The following is a 20,574-nucleotide window of genomic DNA, read 5'->3' on the forward strand; positions in this document are numbered from 1 at the left end:
CGGATGATGGCATGCATATTCTTGAGCTCTCTGTTTAACCTCTACAATAGGACTGTGGCACAACTGATTGGATAAACGAATCTTCTTCAGTACTCTTTTTATTAAAATGTTGTTAGTTAAGTATTTTTCTGCAAAGTATCCTCAAAATTTAAAGGGACTTTACCTTGTTGACTACGGTTCAAACGACTGATCATCATCTTGAATAACTGTTTATTACCAACATCTTGGGATACCTAAATTAAATTAAGTATTTAAATACAATGACTTGGTCAATATATTGTGTTGACGAATTTTCAATTCTTCCGAACTTTAAACTTTGAGTGAGTAAAAAGCACCTGGGCTGGGTTGTTCAAAGCATGATTAAGCTAACCCAGAGTTAAGGTGAAATTTTGATTTCAGTTTTTTAACGTCTCAGTGAAGTTTTCTGTTTATATTTTCTGTCCTCGAGGTTTGACGTCGGCTAATCTCAAATTCCACAAAACATAAGCAATAAAAACACTTATATCGACTGTTTTTCGTTTCTTATGTTTAACTCCTATACTTTGCATGTAGGTGAACTCGACTATGGTAGTGTTCAGAAGAGAAACAGTGATGCTTCAGAAAACCAGTATCAATCCAAAAGTCGAGAGAAGCGAGAAGATGGAGATGGATCAACGGATTCGCAACCCATTAAACAGGTACATGACTGAGGTTGAAATACTCTTCAATGTACATGTTAAAGAGGCTCGATGTTTTTTTTTTAGCCCTAGGGTGGTTGATATTGTTTCTAGGTATTTGAGCGCAGTTTTTCAAAATTAAATATTAAGTAATCGCAGGGCTCGAGACTAACAGTAACCAACTAGCCAAAGGCTAGTAGAAATGCAGTTTTGGCTAGTAGGTATTGGACTTTCACTAGCCAAAATGGCTAGTGAAAATTTCAGGTATTAGTGCAAAGAAATTGCATTTATTCAAATCGTATCTGATCATGAGAGAAAAAAAGAAAAAAAGAATGTGTACATGCTGAAGTATTGAAAAGCGAACAAACCATCGCAGTAACTTTTTTCAGAGATCTTAAGAGGCCTTTTTGTGAGGAAAACAGCGAGTGACTGGAAATTGTTTGTGCTAAAATCCTTGAAGCATAACTTCACCGTAACGTCGATCAGCGATCCAGGGCTCGAAATTGCGACTCACTGGCCGCCAATGCGACTAACATTTCATCCTTGGTGACAAAAAATTCTGGTTTAGTCGCGAAAATGGCAATAACATTTATTTCTCTGTGTTGACGATTAATAATGGTAACTTTTCCAGACATTTGGTCCTTTCAGAAAATAAATTGAAAGATCTTTGCTTCTAAAAAATTTAAATAGAGGAAAGAAGATGATCTATTGTTTTCGTTCGATCCACAAACATTACAAAACTTGCCGTGTTAGAAATCGCCCTATAATGTATAGTACGTCATGAATACGTATGGATTGTGTTTGTGTTATGCATCGCTATCCGATCACCATCCGCCAGGTTGATTTCTTCGACGTTCCTTATGGTTCCTTGCGTTTGCCACAAAGTTAGTGGCCACAAAATCCTACATTATGTATTTAGTGGATTAATTTCTACAAATGATTTTAAACACCTTTGAACTAGTCCACATTTGATTTAGTAAGTAAGTAAGTAAGTAAAGTCTTTATTTAACGAGGGTAGCACTAAAATGGCATAAAAACACTAACAAACCAGTGGCCCTCAATAATTATTTACAATAAAATATAAAAATACACAGACAATCTGACGACTGAAAAGTTGCATTTGGTGACTTTTTTTTTTCATTAACACGCCGAATGACGACAGACGTGATTGGAAAGCATTAGAAGATAGTTGACACAAAGCGCAGAGGAACAAGGGAACGAAGGGAAGAGAAAGAAAAGGAAAGCGAATAAAAAAACAAGAAAAATAATCCGGATAAAGATGAATACCTAATGAAGTTGTGTCTAGATGGTTTGAGATTTTTTTGTATAATTTAAACGTTATAATATGTTCCCTTGCCCCCCCCTCCCAACCCCCCCCCCCTCCCCCTCCACACCTCCATGGCAAAAGAAAACAACTTGAAATTCTGGCTTGTAGAAAATCAGTTTTGGCTAGTGGAATCAAAGCTGTCACCAGCCACTTGGCTAGTAAGCCCTGCATTCGCTCAGGGCTTTTTATGTTGTAAAATATTTATCACTATCAAAGAACTTTTATCAAATAAGAAATATTTTTTGCTTTAATTTGTTGAAAGATATCGACTATCAATTGTAGAAAACCACAAAATGTTGCGAAAAACGTAGTTCTTGATTTAGTTAAAAACTATCTTTACAGATTTTTGTAAAATTTCGTTAACACGCCTAGGTAGTCAATCTGCTTTACTTTAACCCTCGGACGTACAAGCAAACTCACACCCCCACCAACGTACAAGGGGGGGGGGGGGGTGGATGGAACCCCTCCCCGGAGTTTTCGTTATATTAAGGCGTAGCGAGATTATTTTACACTGATAAGAAAGCCCTTAGCTTACTCTACAAGATGACATAATTTTAATTGGCTGTGACGTCATATGACGTCACGTGACGTCATTTGAGCCGCCATCTTGGATCCGCCATCTTGGATTTCAACATTTTCTTAAAAAGTTACAAAATAACGGAAATTGATGCAAAATCAAGCCAGAATGCTTATGGAATGTAAAAATAAGCAAATCTTGCACTTCTGTTTCAAAAAACTGGAAAAAATAAATAAAAATGTTAAAAATGACGATTTTTGGCAAGACCTGCCTGTATTTATGACGTTGCCATGGCAACGTCAAATATCATGGACACATGGTTGACATATCAAAATTACCGTAAAGGATGAATGAACAGCTACTGAAAGTTTCAGCATTGTAGATTAAATCCTCTTTTCAAAATTTGGAAAAAACCTTATGGGGGGGGGGGGGTGGCATCCACCCCCCCCCCCCCCCTTGTACGTCCGAGGGTTAACATATCAAAAAATGAATACCAAGAGTCAATCTAGATTTCGGGAAAATCAGGCTTGTTTAAAAACAAAAGAAAACGACAGTCGTTGCTATGGTAAACCCCTGTTACTAAGAAACCAGTAAAAAAATCAAACTTTGGTCATGTGACCATTATGGTGTAGTTTGGTAAAATTGAAGATTGGCTTCCAAGATAATTTTCATTTTCAAAACAACCACCTAAGGGCTTAAAAAACTACATCGAGCCTCCTTAAACCTCACATGGACGTAGCAATTACTCCGATGTTTTTTACTTAACAATTACATTATGAGCTCGAGATTTCTATTTAACAATTAGACGGCAAGCTCGAGGTTTCTACCGGCTGATAGTTGGCGAGGGGCGAAGCCCCGAGCCAACTATCAAAAGCCGGTAGAAACCGAGAGCGAGCCGTCTAATTGTGTTAGCATAACCCACTGACCGACCTATTAAACACAAAATATAGCTAGAGTTGATTTATTGAATGTTTTGATTGATAAAATTCAGCGAAGACTAAGCGCGCGCTCCGAGAGCCTTCTACGGATCAATAGTAGGCACCTGTGTAGCCAATCAGATTGCGCGATTACCAATAGTAGGTCAGTGTGGTTATGCTAACGCGAGATAGTTGATGAGAGCGAAGCCCGAATCAACTATGACAACTAACAAGCATGGAAATGGAGAGCGAATAATCTAATTGTTTTAGTTTAAATCTACTAGACGTTCAAGACTTATCAACAAGACAGGCTTATGTTTTTGTTGAATAATGATAAAAAATTGGTCACGCCACACGCGGATAATTGACAACTGCACCACATTGCATTGGCTTCTGTGTGCGCCTTGGTATTTCATTCACGATTTATTATATAACCCGTTATTTGCTCGAAACTGAAGGAAAGGCCAAGTTTTTTTATTGTAAAATGACGATTGAAAGATGTACTGAAGTACAAGGGCCACTGGAAGTCAAGTTTTTTTAAAATTCAAAACGTAAAAGATTAGAAATTTCTTAAAAGTTGAACGAGTTGTTCGCAAGGAAGAAACCACATTGTAATGTAGCTTCTGTGTGCGCCTTTGCATTTCATTCACGATTTATTTAAACCATCATTTGCTCGAAACTGAACGAAAAGCCAATAGTTTCATTGTAAAATGACAATTGAACGATATACTGACTAACAAAGGCCTTTTGAAAGTTGAAAGTCAAGTTGCTTTAACTCTAGGAAACGTGAACTATTAGAAACTAATGAAAAGTTGAACGAGTCGCCCGCAAGGAAAAAAACAAGAATTCGATTTCTATTTTGTTGCTGAATTTATTGATGTATAAAAAAACTTGCAAATGAATCTGGTTAGCTCTTCTTTTACTGCTCCTCGGTGGGGACGATGAAACGGTGTTGGATTGCAAACCATTCTAAAATTCATTTTCATAAGATGTCTCGGTAAATTGCATTTCTGAATGTTATAATATTATAAAATCGCCCGCTTTTAAAGGTCAAATGAACAGAAATTTCGATTTTTTTATTTCTTGCCCATGTGTTTATTAAGAGCCAAATAAACATATCCCAAAGTTTCAAAGTAATCGGACATTGCATCGCAGAGAAATTGCAAGTTGAAAAATGCTTTTTTTCGGCCTTCATAATCGTAGAGTGCTCGGAAAAATTGTCGGAAAATTCTCGGAAGTAAAAACTTGTGCCGTCATAATTGGTGTTTTTGAAGACGACCGCAGACCGATTCCGCAGACCGCACCTTAAAATTTAAATTAACGTGTTTAGTGACTTTTCAAGCAGTTATTTCGTTCTGTTCGGCCGTTTACCAGTTGATTGATTGTTGGTAGTTGTTCAGAGAGGCGTCTTTTTCCTCGCGAAGCGAGAGCCGAAGGCCGAGCGTAGCGGGGTGTATAATTTTGTCCCTCAAAGGGCTCAGGCGGGATGAAATCTCGTGTGGAGTTTACGGTCATATATATTTGTGAGCTTGGTGTATGGCGGAAATGACGTCACACGGCCGCGCGCTGGTGGCCTAATGGTGTGAGCGTCGAACTTCAAATCAGATCTTCGGGACTGAGGGCGGGGGTTCGAATCCGGCTAGGGTTTTTTTTATTTTTTTTATTTTTTTTATTATTATTTTTTTTGTGGGTTCGAATCCTGAGCCTTTCATTTTTATCGTTTTTCTTTTCGGATTAAAATAACACTGATTTCCACATAATACTCCCTCAACGCCTATTCAGGCTATAAAACTTTCATCGCCATCAGGGGCGCGCGGGCGGAGGGTTCGAATCCTCCTGCGGTTCGTTCTTCTTTTTTTTTTTTTAATGCCCTCAAATAAATGTCCAAAATGCGACTATCCAATAATTTGTCGATGATTTTGAAAATAGCCTGCGCTTCTCAACGCTTTATACCTCTTTACGAACCAGAAAGAGCCGCCATCTTCAAAGCGGAGTAGACCCTGGGAACGAGGGTGTCGCGGCCATGCCCGTTCGGGCTAGGCAACAATAACAAATCACCGGTTAAAACCGGTTATCACCGGTAACTTGGCCTGAGGCTATAATTTATGCCCCCGGCCACTTGCGGGCGCACTCTTTATTGTGCTTTCTGTGGAGGAGCCCGTGACAAAACAAGCTGTGAGAAAATATGTTGAATCTGGCCGCAATTCCTTCAGATTCTACTGGAAATTGAACAGAACAGGATGTACAAGAACAGGTCGGTCGCCAGGGGACAACAAATCATGTTCGAGGGAGATATACCAACGAAACTCCAGATCAACGTGAACGGCGACTTCAAGCTAATCGCGAACGAAACAGAAGGCGAAGACAACAACGCACTTCAGAGCAAAGAGAACAGCTATTAGCTCAAATAATCCACTGCTTATTTATAACACCCCCCCCCCTCCCCCTCCACAACCCAGAGCTTCGCGAGGCCCTGCGAGTCACGTATTACTAGTTTAAATAAAATAGCTGCTCGTGTCACCATGCTCGTGTCATTGTTGAAAAATGCATCTTCATTATTTATCACCGAGCTTAAAATTTACCATCTATATTATTTACAACACACTTGATGATTTCGACATTGCTGATCCTAGCAGTATGCAGGACGCGTGTCACATATCAACCTAGTAAATGGCCCAGCTCACCACGAGTCTCTCGTAGCTCAGTTGGTTAGAGTGCCCAACCGGTAGCGATTCCCGTCGGGGACTCAGAATTTTTCTTTGTCCCATGCTTGTGTCATTGTTGAAAAATGCATCTTCAAAATAGCTGAAGTTAAAAAATAGCTTTAAGTTTTGTTCGCTGTCGTTTTGCATATCATGTGAGACATAGGTAGAATGCACGCTGGTATGAAAACAAATCAGGAATCTCTATTGTTCTTTCTCAGTAGCATTAAACGTTAATGAACAGAATTATCTGCACGTGCGTTAACTATGCACGCGCGTTTTGAATCTTGGTACACTTCAAAGCCGTTCTCTGCCGAACAACAACGTGAAATGACGAAATTCGGCGTATTTTGGACAACGACAGCCACGACGGCTAATTTTTGGTTTCTAGACGGTATCGTTGACGTTGCCGTCGGTGCGGTCTGTGCAATCGGTCTGCGGCTGTCTTCAAAAACACCAATTATGACGTCAAAAACTCGTTCCATTCCTTCCATTTCAGTGCCGCAGTCATTCAAAAACTTTTTCGTAAAGCCTTCGAAAATCTTCGTATTTTTTGCTGTAATTCACGCTTTAAGGCTCGGAAAGCAAGTCTTTTTCTTTATTTTACTCAATAATGGATAGTTTTAGCGTTTAGTTGGTTAAAATGGCATTTTGAAATTTTCCGTTCATTTGACCTTTAAAAGCGTAAATGAATAACAAAAATCATTGAACTTTTATTTCAAATCCTTTTCTTACCGTATGAAATCTTCATTACATGTTTCGTTGCAGTCTTTTTCTTCTCGGAATCGCCTCAAATAGTAAGTTATCCAAGTCCTTCTTCGCAGACAATTTGAAAAGCGAAGAAGCGGCCGCCATGCCGTTGACAACCGCACGCTGTTTCCTTGCTCACTTTCTACAACAGAATAGATAGTGAGTAGCGTAGCCAATCAGAGAACAGTATTTGTGATAGAACGCTGGTTGATTTATACTTAAGGCATAATAGAATTTAAAAGTAGATGTAGCCTGAGTGACCTTGCGCTTGAGTGTTGAGTGTTCTGAAATATAAAACAATGCAACAGGGGCTTTTGCGGGGATTTAGCTCTATGGCTGAGCGAGAGGTGCCCTGCTACCTTACGGGACCTTTTATATCAAGTGGACCAAAACATCATCAAGAAACATGGTGTTTAATGGCAATCTTGCTTCATTGGCTTACAGGCAGAACTCAAAGTTAACGTTTTAGAGAATTTTAAATATACTTTTTTATTTCTATTTATATAAAATGTTTATTTTTACACACGTACACATTCTAACGAGAACTTATTGTACTCCTAAGTGTCACGTGTATAAATAAAATTTGATTTGATTTTGATTTGATTTGATTTGTCAGAACAAACAGAGATGATAGTCAACAAAAACGAGAAGAGCGCCTCTCGTCTTGTCGGTTTGAATACTGACAAGAATGTGCTTTAGAACAACAGCGAGTGACTAACGTAGTTTTTCGAGATCACCAGCCTGTGAAGCAGAACGAAACTACACAGTTTCTTTCACAAATGACCAGGTTTCATTTGTGATAATAACACAAAGAAATTACAGAATTTCACGTTTGTTAATTATAATAATTGAAGTAGTGGGTTTGAAAAAACTGCTATCTTTTCTGTTCTTCGCTCTCCTAGACGACTGCCCCTCACTTCACCATTGCATGGCCCTTGCATTGTTTGTGTGACATCTTTTCATGACCAAATGCTTTTGCATTGCTATAACGTTTTATAGCCATGCTGTAGTTGTTTTTGCCGCCGATGAAAACCAAACGCGCCCGCCCAAAGAAAAACAGAGAATGTCACGAACTCGAGAAATTGATCTTTGCCGATGATTTATTTTCAGTATTTCAAACCGACAAGATGAATCGCGCTCTTCTCGTTTTGTTGACTATCGTCTCTGTTGCTTGTGCAGCGGCTACCTGCGGCTACGACAGTAAATCATAAGCTCAAGTCAAGTTGGACTATCCTGATTTATATATTATTCTTAATAAAATATACTTAACATTTATTTTATCAGCGAAAATCCAGATTCTCGAGTTCATGACGTTCTCTGTTTTTCTCATGCTTGGTTGCTTTTCTAATAAAATCTGGTCATGCAATGGTGAAGTGAAGGGCGGACGTCCCGCAGAGCGAAGAACAGAAAAGGTAGCAGTCTTTTCAAAAGCCACATAACTTTGGCTATTAAAATTAACAACTGCAGCTAATGTTCTTTGTTACTGGCACGAGCTGTTCGTGATGCACCAACTTATATCAACACTTTAATTTACATAATTAGTCCATGTAGAAAAAACGAATTACGTTGTAGTTTCTACTTTTGGTTCAAAAGCCAAAAGAAATCAGTGTTACGGAACATTTTTCGGTAAAAAGATAGATTTTAAAACGACACAATCTCCTGTTATTGTAAGCTAGTTGTATAAGTGTTTTGCACCTGCTCTTAGAGCAAAGCCCTTGAAAAAGAAATGAGCTCTAAGTTTTAAGGACATGATAAGAAATATCCCTAGAATTTTCCCTATTTGCTTAGCTCAAGTAAGTCGAACTGTTGTCGAAATACCATTGGCTACAACTCGTTTGTTGTTCCGGTGCAGCGGCTACGTTTCTGTCCAAGCGAAAATTAATCATAAGCTCATCATGGGTCAAGTGGGACAATCCTGATTTATCTATTTTTGTTAATAAAAATTTAATTAACATTTATTTTATCAGCGACAATCAAGATTTTTGAGTTCATGACGTTCTCAGTTTTTATTTTCATGCTGGGTTGGTTTTCTAATTAAGCTGATCATGCAATGGTTAAGTGAAGGGCGGACGTCCCGGAGGGCGAAGAACAGGAAAGCTAGCAGTCTTTTCAAAAGCCACTTAACTTTAGCCATTATTATTAATAACCGCAGCTAGAGTTCTTTGTTCTTGGCACGAGCTGCACGCGATGCATATGAACAACTTATCAACGCTGGGGCTAAAAAAAACACATCGAGTCTTTTGGCGACTTAAGCAAAATTGTCAGAAGACAACTAAAGGCGACCGTTAGGCGACTAAAGGTGAACTTGGGCAACTAAAAAAAATGACTGATTTTATCAGCCATATTGCAGGCTGAACTCTCGCAGAGAACAAAACGAGGTATGCATTTTCACACTACAAAGAGCCTTTAATTAAAACTTTTTCATGTACATGTGCCTGTCAATTTTATTGTAGTAACAGTGTCTTAACAGATACTCGTAGCATATGCATCGTCACGGTAAAATTTACCTTTTTGCGTCCATATCATTTGGTACTTGTGTTCAGCCTAAAACACATGTAATCGCCAAAGAAGAATTATAATTCGCTCTGCTTGCACTTTGGTAATACGTCTGAATAGCTGATCAATGTAATCACTAGCTCAATTAAGGTTTCTTCAAATCCCAACCCAGTTATAACAGTTCGTCAAAACATTGATTCAGCGAATGGATTTGACTAAAATTTTGTTTTAAATGTCATGCACTAGGAAAATGATGCTTCAGATACGACAGGCATGGCTATGAGTATAGGACAGAAGGCATTGGAGAAACAGTTGGAGATCATGGGGGAGCAGCAGCAAAAAGCCGGGGAATTTGTCGACAAAAAGGTACAAGACTGGTAGTATTTATGCTACCATGCATCCTGTTCAAGTGTTTATGTACTTTTGTTTCCATTTCCAGTGGTACTTCCTTTTATAACCTATCAGTTGTTAATACGTTTTGTGCGATGGGTATTGGTTTTTTGAGTCGTTTTGGCCTAAAATAAGGCAAAGATTTTGACCAAGTTGGTCTGAAATAGGACATATCTTCTCCATTCTGGTCAGCAATTGTGATTCATAACTCGTAAAAGAAATTATCATCATTGTTTAATATTTCATTTCCTGAAGAAGCCCGATAAAATTACTTTTGGGAATTTGAAGCCCTTTAGTCCATGAGCGAATCTCAAAAGAGGCCTAGCTAGAAATTGAGTTTCGTAGCGCCCCCACGGGACATAGTGGTACCAAATTCACTTTGTCCCGTGGAGGGTGCTACGAGGCAATTTTTTAGGCCCCTTGGCTCATGGACTACTTTGCAAATGCTTTCACAAACTTAAAGGCTAGGTCTGAAAAAGAGTATCAAGTTTTTGGGTCAGTTCTAAAATAGGGTGGGGAAGATTACAATTTTGGTCTGAAATAAGGTGAGGGTTTCAAGATACCTCATAGTGACATCTGGCCTCCTTCGATTCAACAATCTATTTTATTGATTTCCTTTCAGACACCAGAAATACAAATTAGCGATACAGAAGGCAAAAATGTCTATTGAATCAACCGGTAGAAAAAGTGATTTTTGAAATTAAGCGCTGGTCTGTCTTTTTTTATTCAGTTGGACATCAACATCGAGCCTGACAAAGGCTGGAAAACAGAAGATATGTTTGTCCCTCCTGGTTTTCACATTGACGCTGAAATTACTGGAGAAGATGAAAAACCAGACGGAGAAATTGGAGACCAAGCATTCACTTATCCCATGGGAGTAGGTGGACTGATAATGAATGGATGTTTTGGCAAGAACTATCAACCAGGCGATCCTTGTTATCAAGCTACGTGGAAAACCACCATTTGTTTGGTAAGGAGACTTGGCATAATTTTTTGCATTAATTTTCTGTGAACCACTTCAGCAGTTATATTGCTTACTGCCTTCTACCCGTAATTTTCGAGCTGGGGAAGACTTGGAAAGGTCGACGGTCTGTAGATTTTGCTAAAAATTCATACACAAAGTCGTTATGTAGACTTAAGTAAAATGCCAAAGTTTCAGCCAACCTCTCTTCATCGAGCGTTTTGCTGCATGCCGAAACAAAGCCGCAAGTGAATCGGACTGGTAACGAGTTGTGGCAGTGGTGTAGCCGGGTTTTTTGGCGCGAAACAATGAGCGATACAATTAATTTTTAATTGATCAGCTAGCGATACAATTCGGGATAAATTGCTCCGCCGACAACCAATCAGATTCGAGTATTTATGGGAGCATTATTATTATATGCACAAAATCTTTCTGAGACAAAGATGTACAGCACATCATCTTTTTTTAACCTTTGGCATCGACAGACAATACCGGGAGCTACAACAGCAGTGTCACCACTGTTACTAAAAAGAAGGAGTAAAGTCTTGCGGCTTTTAATTGGGTCGGAATCTATTCTTACGGATCTGATTTTCGCGGATCGTTGAAAAATCCGTCAAATTCGTGATTAGATCCCCCTCCCCGAAAATGTTATGCTGCACGGCTGGTTTCGATGGGAACTAACGTGGACCTTTCCAAGTCGGTAAGCGGCTGTATGCATTGTAGAAGCTGCGTCATACACTCCTGACCGATATAAGGAAGAAATTCAATTTAACCACAAAATAGAAATGGGCACAAACTCCACCTAGTTGTGAGGAAGTAATCTTTTAAGAAATAAAGAAATGAGATGAATGAAATCGTATGTTTTTTTTTAATGATTACATGTTCTGGTCAGGTCAGGGGCTCATAAAATTCAAATCAAATTTCACTTTAATTTCGTGATAAAGCTGCTATAAGTTTAGGACTTTCTTTGTCAAGGTTCTTTAAATTTTCACTGTTCGAATATCATTTTGATCTAATTTTAAGAATCTTATTGACGGCGCTGCCTTTATCGGTGTTGGGTTTGATGGCCGCGGTGACTACAGTCCAGAATCACGGAAGATGAGCATTGTGCAACGAGATTGTTCCGGAAGAGCAACGTAAGTGTTGGCACACAATTTTATGTTTGCTACTGTACTTCAAAACTTTTAGTCGTGCATGCTTAAAGTGATCATTTTTAATGGCTTGAATTGGGTATTTCAATTGCGATAAAGCGTTTTGATCACTGCATCCGATTTTTCGTGTGACCGTCTATATTTGGAAGTTTGCCGGTACTTGTTCAAATCTTGACATATACAGTTTACTTAGTTTATAAATGTTTCTGAATTTAACAGATTAGATCGGAACGTGACCAGTTTTGGTACCATTAGCTAACATGTGATTGCTAAGTGCTTCCTTAGCAAAGCGCACGTGTTAGTTTTTAATAGCTTTAATTCTGGACTCGTAAACAATTTTCTTCCAGTGAATCTAACTAAACTTATAAATCAGAAACTACTTATAGGTGGTTTTCACTGTCACGCAGCGAAAAAATAAATCCAAAACTATTGAGTAAAAAAAAATAAGAATATTACAGGTTGTAGAAAACTACTATGTAAACTCCTTGTCCAAGTCTCAGACTTGTCCAACTCTCAGTTATTCCGTACTAGAGTTATCCATCAAAATGTTTCACGCAAATTTAGAGAGCACAGTATGGAAACGCCATGTTGGAGTCCAACTGCTTGGACTCCAACATGGCCGCCGTAAGTCAATGAAAACATCTGGCATTAAATTCTGCGGTCAGATCACCCTCATGAACAAGCAAACATTCACATGAACACTTCCCGTAAAACCTTAACTGTCCAGATTGTTAAAAATCGCAGGATGAGGCATTTTTTAAAGAAAACGTGACAGCCTTCTGACGGCCATCTTTGATTTCGTGCCGTGAAACTCCGAAATTCAAAATGCTCTATTTTATAGACGGCGAATGCTATCGAGCTTAAAACCTCCAACAAGATATATATTAAGGACGTCTAATAGCCAGTGAAGGAAAAAAACTCAGGGTCTTGCGATTCTGGCTTTAAGAATTTTAATGACGTCACGTGAAAACAAAGAATTAATCAGAAACTATGTTCACGATCCTTGTCCCTTGGTTAGTGTTAGTCGGACCATTTTTTTATATTGGATCTCTCTCTTTTAGTTAGATCTACAGTTAACGCACCTTAGAATTATTAGAATCGCCGAAACTTTTCTGATTAACATGAGCTTTGGATGTTCTTTGTGGTTGTTCCTTCGTAGAAATCTCCATAACTGTGCAAAAGGCTCAAACGTTGCCAAGTACGCTTATTTGAATAACCATTCCATTGACTTCAAAAGTGCACATGCAAGTGTGATTCAGTACAAGGGCAACTACTGCGTTCGAAAAAACTCTAGAATCTTGACATACCGCACAAACTGTTGATGCGGATAACAAGTTGAAATCGTTGTCTAGGCAATATTACAATTCATAACCCTCGGACGTACAAGCAAACTCACAACCCCCACCATCGTACAAGGGGGAGGGGGGGGGGGTGGATGGAACCCCTCCCCGGAGTTTTCGTTATATTAAGGCGTAGCGAAATTATTTTGCACTGAGAAGAAAGCCCTTAGCTTACTCTACAAGATGACATAATTTTAATTGGCTGTGACGTCATATGACGTCATGTGACGTCATTAGAGCCGCCATCTTGGATCCGCCATCTTGGATTTCAACATTTTCTTAGAAAGTTACAAAATAACGGAAATTGATGCAAAATCAAGCCAGAATGCTTATGGAATGTAAAAATAAACAAATCTTGCACTTCTGTTTAAAAAAGAAACTGGAAAAAAATAAAGAAAAACGTTAAAAATGACGCTTTTTGGCAAGACCTGCTTGTATTTGTGACGTTGCCATGGCAACGTCAAATATCATGGACACATGGTTGACATATCAAAATTTCCACAAAGGATGAATGAACAGCTACCGAAAGTTTCAGCATTGTAGAGTAAATCTTTTTTTCAAAATTTGGAAAAAACCTCATGGGGGGGGGGGGGGGGGGAGTGGCTCCACTCAACTCGGTGTTCTCCATGTATTTCCACATTAGAAACACAAGTTCATGTAAAAGGACATTCGATTAGGACCAATTTTGATGGTGTATTCAGAATTTAACATGATGGTTATTTTGCTTTTAAGGTATGATGACTTTGATGTTCCTGACACCATGAATGTACATGGTGTTTATGACACTAGTGCTACAATGCAGACATTTTTTAGCCGAACTGAATACCAAACGTTTCTTCAACAACAAGCTGGAATGGCGGGCTCGGCTTTTGGTTTTTATGCTGGAGTAAAAAAAGCCTGGGGAAGTTCTTCCCTCAGTGGATCTCAGCAATACATGGCATTGTATTCTATCGACATTGATAGGTAAGTAGCAATACGGAAGGGATTTCTAAGTTCTGGGAGTGGACCCAAGCGCGATATTAATTTTTATAATGCTAGTCTGGTATAAGCTTTTCTACTTTGAAGACCAATTATCTTGTAATTCTTTTCTTGGTAGTAGCAATTATTTTTCATGCTTATTGTAGGTATGAAATATATTTGGATGAAGTCAAACCAAGCGATCTCAGTGTGAACTTTCTACAGGAGTTCATGGATCTGCCTGTGTCCTACTTAGCCCCTGGCGCAGCTGTCAAGTTTCGTAAGTATTCTTCTGTATTTACTTGTATTCAAAAGAAGAGAACAAACCTTATGCAAACTTATGGTTTCAAAAACATCACATGTTTACAACTTGCGCACACCTCTAAAAAAATAAAACTGTTTGTTATGGATGGGGGGGGGGGGGGGGGGGGGGGTTGGTGAGGCGATAAAACAAGTATATTGAAAAAATCAAGTATGCCATAACTGAAAACTGAAATTATGTGGCGAAACTTGTAATGAAAGTTTCTTCGAGGGAAGCTTCCTAAGTACAACTACATTCTAACGTTGCTATAAACAAACAGTCGAATATTATATTTCTTGATCTTCAGCGAATTACTCAATACTTTATAATTTTCTTTCTCTAAATCCACATGAACAGGTTTTAATCTAAACAAGTATTAAGTATTTCCTTTATTTACGGCAGAGGATTTCATTCTTCGCTGGGGAACACACTACATAAAATCAGGAAAGTTTGGTGGCCGACTTCAAATTTTCAAGACAATGGAGGGAAATCAGGTCTCAAGCAAAGCAGAGTTCAGCCAAGTAATGGAGGCGGAGTTCAGAAGCTTGTTTGCAAGTTTCCATGCCAAGAGTGAGAATAAAGAAGGAAGCAGCCAAAAGCAACAATCAAAATCTTCTTCCACTTCCATAGCTGTTGAAGGAGGAGACGAAAAAATCGCTTCCATCATCTCAGACATGAATTCACCAACGATAAAAAATGAAATGAAGCAATGGTTGGAGTCAATTCGTACTTTTCCCAAGCCTTTCAAGTTTATGGTAGCACCAATCACGGATCTTCTTAAGTTCAACCCTTCATCCCTGTTTGCTGATGAAGAAAGAGACTGGGGTTGTGAAGCACATACAGCTGACATGAAAAAAGACCCAGACACCGGAGAGAGCTACTACGAGGTTGAAGTCAACGGAACATTGACAAGAAAGAATTGCGCATACAAGGACCGAGACGATTTGGTTTATAGGATAGAGCGAAGAAGAGCAGGCTTGGAAAGAGCTGTTGGAGTCTACATGGAAGAGGTATATAGCTTGTAACGTAATCATGATAAACTGGATAAAATTCCTTGGTTGCGTGGCACTTGTACTTGAAACATAAAACGGTCAAATCAAGTACCTCGTGTTCGAGTATTAAGTGCCAATAGCCCAATTTCGATATATAAAAATTCAGCCTAAAACAATAGACCACAATACGAGGTTCCGGGGGAATTAACTATAGAGTTTGTGGGGTTTATTTCCCACAGCCTCGTAGTGATGTCTACTGTTTTAGGCTGAATTTCAAAATACCGAAATTGGGCTGTTAAACAATCGTCAGTGGAAGTCAACGAAACACTTGGCTCCCACGGATGAAGGGTAAGCCCGAATCGTCTGGAACGATTTTTTTGGTAAAATGGCACTTTATACTCGAACACGGGAACAGTCAATGAGGTAGCTAGTCAAAATCCAATAAAAGGGATAAGTTACTCACATGACCTATATGAACTAGAGTCGCGCGAATCAAATAAACTTGACTTATCTCTAGTGGCCCTTGCCGATTAAGTTTGTTTTTAATAATCAGCAATCGTTTTGTCTCTCCGTTTCTCTCTACGGCTATTGTGTGCTTTTTCCAGCTTGAAACAATTATCAGCGATTTATTTGTCTTATTCGATATTAAAACCAGTGGCAGAATTTGCTTGAAATATACACTTTAACACAATGCACTTACAGTCTAGTGCCCTAGAAGAGCTCCAGCGGCCCACAAATAAGAAGACTATTGCTTTCACTCTTATTGAGCAATACTGAAAACAGAATTTATTTACAGATTTATGTCGGGGATAATCAGGCTTCAAATTTCCTTGAGTCGTTTAGTTCTTTGGGTTCTTCTTTTGATCTCTATTGTAATATTGTTTCCTCCTTTGCATTTTTTTCTCTTTTTCTTGTAATATGACTTGGTTCAGTATTCACGACTGTAGTCCTGTTTGTTAGGTAACCTTGGATAGCTTTTTAACTCAGCGGATGGTCACGATCCCCGTCCTGATGAGACAGCATATATCTTTTTACTTTACCATTAATTAGCTCTATTTTTTTAATCTCCAGGGCCCTATTTCCGTAGAAGATATAACACTTCCCGCTGGACGGCCTGGTTGTCAGACTGCAAACTACAAGTTCCAAGAGAAAGCTGGCAAACCCACCTGGAAAGCAATGACTGAAGATGAAGCACCTTTCCTGGTTATCTTTAACACGAGAAAGGACATGTCCGGCACTTATAACGGCCCGGTTAAGATACCCGGGCGCATGGAACGGTACGTGAGATTCTTCGACGATGAATGGTATATCGGCCAGAGTCCTGATAACTTGGACGTGATGACGGCTTGTGATTACGGCAACGGAAAAGATTTCAAGATTTGCATACTTGGAATGGTTTTGACGTATCATCCACAACTAGGATATCTCACACTAACGAAAGAAGACTTCGTAGTTTCCAATAAGTCATGGCCGAGTTTGACCCATGATATGATTGACTCCTTTATTGCACAAGCTGAATGGCCAGCCGATCACATCTTTCAGTTGAAAACAGTAGTTGGATATCTTCCATGCAACGTGAAATGGTCCAACGCCTTGCGGTTTGACCCAAGCAACAAAGAAGGAAAATGTCTTCACTTCACGGCATCTTCGAAAGGAACTGTGTTTGTTATCTTCTCTGTAGTTCCAAAAAACAAAGATACATGGTACTATGTCCAGATCTCGCCATATGGTGTTGGAATTTTTAAGGTAAACGTAATTAAATATAACTATTTGATCAATCAAGAAAAAAATCAAACTTGATTTGGTGATACTGCATACGCTGAAACACCCCTATTATAAAAATAACGTATATCAAAAAGAGGTCCTTTATGGACAGAAAATCCGGACGAGCCGACGGCGCACGCGCGAGTTTCACTGGAAATATGGCCGCCAAACATCTAAAGGCTTTGTATGGGATAAAAACAATAACGTGAAATAGAATAACTTCTGGTTTACCTGGAACAAGTGCCGTGATGCAGTCGAGTTTCTGAACGTTTCTTCAGCTGATTCCTACAGTTTCATTTCACAAATAAATGTTCCTGACCCTGCTTTTTATTTCCGAAGCTTGGTGTGGCTTGGCTCATACAACGCTCTATATTCAAGAAGCCTGAATCCTTAAAACAGCGATTTTGATGCATCGTAGTAGGTGAAATAATCTTGATATCCCAATTGCCGTGATCGCTTGAGAAAAAGCATCCTATGAAGTACCATTTGCCTAATTTTTACTCCTTGGGAAGACTTCTTCGCTTGGCAAATTGCTTTCAAAAACCATAAAAATCTCATAATAAAACACCAGGCGGCAGTCCACGTTGAAATCCAAAATTCTGCTGTATTTGATCTGCGATATTTCAGCCGTGTTTGCTCCAATTTTGCTGCAAAAGCCATCGTTTGAAAGCTCCTTTTCTCCAGTTTTATTGTCGTGCAATATTTTTGACCAGTGTTTTCCCTACTACACAAAATATTCCTCTATGTAGGCCTCATTCTTGTGTATCATCGTCGATGTATGTGAGCCCAAAGTCAGGCTTTCGAATCAGCGGCTATTACCAACTTTCGCGACCGCTTAATGTACGATGTCTCAAAATTCGCCGACTCCAGTACAGTGTCTGCGATTTCTGGCCATGCATTAGGAAAGCATTGTTCTGAATTGCTCAATCTTATAACTATCGAGTTACATGTCGTTTACGAAGTTACGACCTAAATTCCGTAAGCTATAACGTCAGAACGATCTACATAAAATTTCCGTTCCTTCACTTTCCTTTCATAAAACGGACATACACCAATACCCACCACCAATAAAATTAAAATGAACTAGCTTCAGAAAGGGCTGGAAAGTTAAAACTTAACGTATTCTCTTTCAAAATGTTTACAGTCCCAAAGACTCATGGTTTCCACTGTCGATGTTAGCGCGACCGGCTTGGGTGCCGATATTCTCTATCAGTCCTACTTTGTATGTCTGAAAGAAACTTCAGCAAGTACTGTGATTGAGTACGGAAAAAGTCAAGGGACAACTGAGTTCGGTGACGTCTACCTGACAATGATTGACAGAGACAACCCACTGTATGTCCGTTTCTATTCATTTGGGAATGGGGAGAAGCCATTGGAGGTAGTTGACGCACACATCGTTTCACGCCACCTGACCAAAGCCAACTGTAGAGGAGACACTGTGCTGGATAACGTAACGAACATGTGCGTGCAAAATTGCCACGAGCTGTGCGATCCAACCCAAGGTAAGAAATTATTGCTACTTAAGGTGGCTCAAACCAGCTGAGGTAAAATTTCTAATAAAAAAACTAAAATTTAAATTGGTGGCGGTTTCCACTTAATCATGGGACTCGGTGATAAGTTGATAAGTACATTATGAAGTTAATTAAACCTTTCACTTGTATTACTTGTGAAAATGCAATAGTTGATTTCTAGCATTTTAACTTACAACAAAAGTTAACATTAATATCCGTATACATTCCATTTTGAACTTAATATATTGAAAATATGTCAAATTCAGGCTTATGCCAGAAAGAAACCTCTTAGAACAACACCCCGGCCATAAAAAAATATTCCTTCACACCTCCCCGGCACCTTTTTCTTGAATGCCCCCTGGTAATGTTTTTTTTTTTTTTAAATTTACATTTTATAATGAATTATTCACCTGTTCTCCTGCAATAAGCTCTTAGAAAATATACTTTTAGTAGATTTTCTACTCCCTGCAAATAATTTACCTACTATTGCTCATTTCCCTTTCTGGAGTAAATATGGCTTTGGAAAGAAGTTGTTTTGTTTTATGTCAAACTTGCGAAAATACCATGAGAATGTTAACTATTATGATCAGTGAGTAACACAAGCTGATCAAAACAATTCCGAGGTCTATCAACAGGAGTCTAGCCCATAACATTCCGCAAACCGATCAGATCACCTGAGCTGCGCATGTTAAGCGTGCGTCACTGGCTGACGAATCGCTGTCTTATCTATTTTCCCTTGAAGTAGCACATTCACTAAACATTTTGTTGTTGTATTTTTCTTTGTGTTTATTTTTAATTTTAAAAGGATGTCGAAGAACCTCAAGTAATAAACCTCTGGCCACCGACTGTAATGCATGCCGCTATTTAAAGAATTCTGTCACCGGAGAATGTCTTGAGAAATGTCCAGAAGGCTGGGACGAAATGAATGATAAAACCTGTGTTAAAAGTAAGTTCGAATATAATAGCATTCTTTCTTGTCCACAGATCGTCCGTTTCCTTTTGGTCACGTGGTGGGCAAAATGGGTATGAGAATGATGACATTAGTGAGCGAGGCCTCTGTGTCACATAGCACGAAGGAGATAGGCAGCATGGCCTTTTTCAGTTGTATTGTTTGCGAACATAAAGTGTAGTAGTAAATAAAGTCATCATCCATCATCTATCTAAAAGGAAACGTCGAATGATCATGAGTCCGTAATACGCCATTCTCGTCTCCAAAGACGCTTGTCCCTCGTAGCTGGCCGAACCTGCGCACAAATAGCAAGTTTCTCTGGGAACACATGATTCGATTGGCTACATTTGACAAAGGAAATTTAAATCTAGCTAATTAATAGGATCAGGCGTTCAAAAATCGCTTGTTGAAAACCGTTGATTTGATTAGCTAGATTTAAATTTCCTTTGTTAAAAATCTGGCCAATCAAATCGTGTCCCGAGAGCCACTTGTTCCTCGTGCCCCAGGCTTTGCCGGCTAAGAGTGACAAGCGGCTCTGGGGACGAGAATGGTAATACGCATGCCCGCGAACGCAGACGAATTTTCGATCGCCTGTTCACTTGTTCGCGTCTACAATACCAGAATTCAATCGATGTACAGTGGAACCCCGATATAACGATCCTCGATATAACGATATTCCCGGTATAACGACGAATATTCTATGTCCCAGCAAAAGTTACAGTAAAACGATTGAGATAGAACCTCGATATAACGATCTTCGATATAACGATATTCCCGATATAACGATGTGAATTTAGCGGACCGAACGTAAAATTTTCCTCGATATAACGATATTATCAGTACACGTGCACAGTCACAATTTAAGCAAAACATTGAATTTTATTCAAAAACAT

General features: G+C 39.1%; 2 protein-coding genes across 3 annotated transcripts in view; one reads left to right on the forward strand and one right to left on the reverse strand.

Annotated features, from left to right (window-relative positions):
• LOC144644632 (uncharacterized) overlaps window positions 1–20,574 on the reverse strand; it is a 117,329-nt gene that overhangs the window by 37,227 nt on the left and 59,528 nt on the right. The gene's annotated exons all lie outside the window — the stretch shown is intronic.
• LOC144644633 (uncharacterized) overlaps window positions 1–20,574 on the forward strand; it is a 39,976-nt gene that overhangs the window by 1,879 nt on the left and 17,523 nt on the right. For both annotated transcript variants that reach the window (XM_078504163.1, XM_078504164.1), the window contains exons 2-11: window positions 553–677; window positions 9,612–9,731; window positions 10,486–10,725; window positions 11,740–11,852; window positions 13,940–14,170; window positions 14,332–14,444; window positions 14,868–15,475; window positions 16,529–17,203; window positions 18,366–18,723; window positions 19,538–19,678. In XM_078504163.1, coding sequence (XP_078360289.1) covers window positions 553–677; window positions 9,612–9,731; window positions 10,486–10,725; window positions 11,740–11,852; window positions 13,940–14,170; window positions 14,332–14,444; window positions 14,868–15,475; window positions 16,529–17,203; window positions 18,366–18,723; window positions 19,538–19,678 — 2,724 coding nt within the window. The remainder of the gene's footprint in view (window positions 1–552; window positions 678–9,611; window positions 9,732–10,485; window positions 10,726–11,739; window positions 11,853–13,939; window positions 14,171–14,331; window positions 14,445–14,867; window positions 15,476–16,528; window positions 17,204–18,365; window positions 18,724–19,537; window positions 19,679–20,574) is intronic.

This window comes from Oculina patagonica, chromosome 2 (assembly GCF_052425735.1).
Source record: "Oculina patagonica isolate OP01 chromosome 2, crgOcupat, whole genome shotgun sequence".
NCBI lineage: Eukaryota > Metazoa > Cnidaria > Anthozoa > Scleractinia > Oculinidae > Oculina > Oculina patagonica.